This window comes from Tigriopus californicus, chromosome 12 (assembly GCF_007210705.1).
Source record: "Tigriopus californicus strain San Diego chromosome 12, Tcal_SD_v2.1, whole genome shotgun sequence".
NCBI classification, from domain to species: Eukaryota; Metazoa; Arthropoda; class Copepoda; order Harpacticoida; family Harpacticidae; genus Tigriopus; species Tigriopus californicus.
In genome coordinates this window covers 17,501,597-17,504,302 of record NC_081451.1, presented here as the reverse complement: position 1 = coordinate 17,504,302, position 2,706 = coordinate 17,501,597, and the positions used below count along the sequence as shown (strand labels likewise).

At 37.6% G+C, this 2,706-nt stretch overlaps 1 protein-coding gene across 1 annotated transcript; it reads right to left on the bottom strand.

Moving 5' to 3' along the window:
- Positions 1–245: 245 nt before the first annotated feature.
- LOC131891960 (uncharacterized) lies at positions 246–915 on the bottom strand. Its single transcript, XM_059241666.1, has 2 exons — positions 767–915; positions 246–686 (listed from the first exon to the last, which is right to left on the bottom strand). The coding sequence occupies exons 1-2, from the start codon at positions 837–839 to the stop codon at positions 442–444; spliced, it is 318 nt and encodes a 105-aa protein (XP_059097649.1). The 5' UTR covers positions 840–915; the 3' UTR covers positions 246–441.
- Positions 916–2,706: the final 1,791 nt, after the last annotated feature.

Genomic DNA, 2,706 nt, shown 5'->3' with positions numbered 1-2,706 from the left:
TGATCAACCCTATGTTCAAGGGTTCGCCAGATCCGCTAACTCTAATGCACTGGTCGATCAAGTGATATATGAAAATAAAAGCTTAGGAAAATGAATACATTTTTCGTCTTGAGCTACTGGGATTCCAATCCTAGTGGCGGTAAGGAAGTCTGCGAAAAAAGGCGTAGGTGCTCAAATAATGTACCAAACTTGTTGAGCCGCCAACCCAATAATCTTCCTTTTACTCAATACTTCGGCCATGCATTGGAAAAAATATATCCCTTATCCGAGGGCATTCCACAACAGTATCTGAATTACCAAAGCAATAACAAAATGGTGAAGTTGTTCTTAATCGAGGATCATTTTATTTTTGAGGAGAAATCAATCAAAATTATTCGTCATGGCACATCAACTTGTTTATTCATTTCAATATCGATCCCGTTTGGTGCAAAAGACACTTCTTTATCGGCAGATATTGTTGATATCGCTACCCAGAGGAAACAAGAGCGACGAAAACATGGACTGATGGGAATATTTACATGTTCTATAGCACTTGCAAGTCCCGAGAGCAAAAACCACGTAAGCTGCATTCTTAGACCGACAATGCATTTCGCATTTGCGCAATTCAAAAATCCGATAATTGGATTGCTTATAGCTGCTGATCATTCTGTCGGTCACTCCGCAGTCCGCCTTGTATTTTTGGCAAACTACATAGAGAAAGGACATGGTCCGTTTTAATCTAACAGATCGAAGGACTTCGTAAGGTTAGATTTGATCAAGAACTTACATTTGGCTGAGGCCGTGTCCAAGAGGACCAAACCGCACACTAAGAAGAAAGTCAAGATGACGGTGGACTGCATTTTGGAGTGTGTCTTGCTCGAGTACTTTGCTGGGGCTCTCCGAATTGACTGATGATGAACTATAACTTTGTTGTGGCTTTTAAAGGGATCATTATGGTGCCCCTCTTCGCCTCGAGAAGAAAAAAAACGATATAAAAACGGAAAGCAAAAATAGCAATACAGCAGAGGCCATGTACTAGGTGTACAAAGTGGCCTGGGCGGCTTGTCCGCTCTCTCAAAAACGACAATTTACTTACAGAAAGTAGTGCACATAAGGCAATTCAGTCTTGAAGGTTGTTTTACCTGCAAATGATATTTCCTCTCAATAGCGTTATTCTGCTTTTAATAGGAGTTCTTACTCAAAAGCACTATTGACTCCTTTAAGTAGCACCTGAATGATGATATCAGCCCAAATTTTGGGAGGTCACGAGGGTACTTTTCAATACAATAGAAGTACTAAAAACCCAAGATACAAAGCACAATATTAGACAAAAAACGTTTCTAAGGTTTCAAAAAGTCTTTTGTAAAAATAGAAAGTTCTCTAGCAGGAAAAATAAGTCCAAAATTATATTTCTTCAGCTAAAAAGTGATTTTTAGGCACTTTAATGAGTAATGCTGTGACAGTTCATTAAAACACAATGCTGCATAAACCATTCCTTTTATGGATAGATGAACTGGAACTCTAATTTAATCCCTTAACAAAGAACTATTAAGCCTCAAAAATGCAAGTAACTTCCCAAAACTTGACGATGACGTCATCTTCCTTTCCTGCTTCAATGTCCCAATAGCAAGGAAACGCCACTTATCTGTGATCACCAAACCTTTCCTGCTAAGTTAGGGCTAATTGGTGCTGAAAGTTTTGAATGTTAATTATTGGCATAGTTGTTAAAAAATTGACTAATCTCATTTTTATAATCATGGATGGTACAGTATGTGCTTCAAACAAGGCGCTTAAAATACTTAAAATGAGTTCCGACACGTCTTCACGTACAGTTACTGAAAGATGCTAATTAGGTGACCATGATAATGCAAACAAATATTAACGCAAACAGTCCATATGTTTTTGCTAAAAGTATTATGTGAAGAAAATTGTTTTAGGAACATCTCGACCAAATTTGAAGTAATTTGGTGCACTTGTCATGAAACCATGAGTCTCATTTTGGGAATGGTCCTCAAATCAAAGATAGGCAGATTGTAGCTCTGAGCCACATTTTATTCTTTAAACTCATTTGAATGCTTCTTAATCATGGAAGGATATATTTTGAAGAATACAACACCTTTTCTATTTGACTTTTTTGAATACTTTTGCCAAAAGTTTTTAAAAAAAATTATTGTCATTTTTTTTTTGGTTTGGTTTTCCACGGGCTTTTCTCATCGCAAAAGGGAATGCAATCCCCAGTACTATTAAAATGAAAGGTTATAATTCGTCTATTTATTACCTTTCAATCTTTTTATGATATGTGGTCTACCAACGAATTGGAGGTGGCAGACCGAGCTAGTCCTTGAATGTAGGGTTGATCTGGTATGCTATATAAAAATTTGTCCAAGTCTGACTTGAAAGATGCTACCGGATCAACAAGGCCTACGTATTCCCTACGAATATTAGAGGGAAGCAAATTAAACAATGAAGAAGAGAAGTGGACTTCATTGCTCGATCGAACTAGCCTGGATTCTCGAGGGCTTAAAGGTGCTCTCAAAAATATGTGTACTCTAAAAGTAATAAAGTAACAAAAAGGGGTTGGAATGGGTTTAGATTTAGATATAGCTCATGGATGCTTTTGAAGACGTACAGTATCAGATACCTTTCGTACCTTCTCTGAACGCTGTACAGTCCCAACTTTTTTAGCCTCTCCCAATATGAGAGCTCTCTCAATCCTGTGATGTTCCT

Coding starts and splice junctions, on each gene's coding strand:
- LOC131891960 (XM_059241666.1), bottom strand. CDS start 839: ATGCAGTCCACCGTCATCTTGACTTTCTTCTTAGTGTGCGGTTTGGTC. Junction 687..766: donor GGACACGGCCTCAGCCAAAT/GTAAGTTCTTGA, acceptor TTCTCTATGTAG/TTTGCCAAAAATACAAGGCG.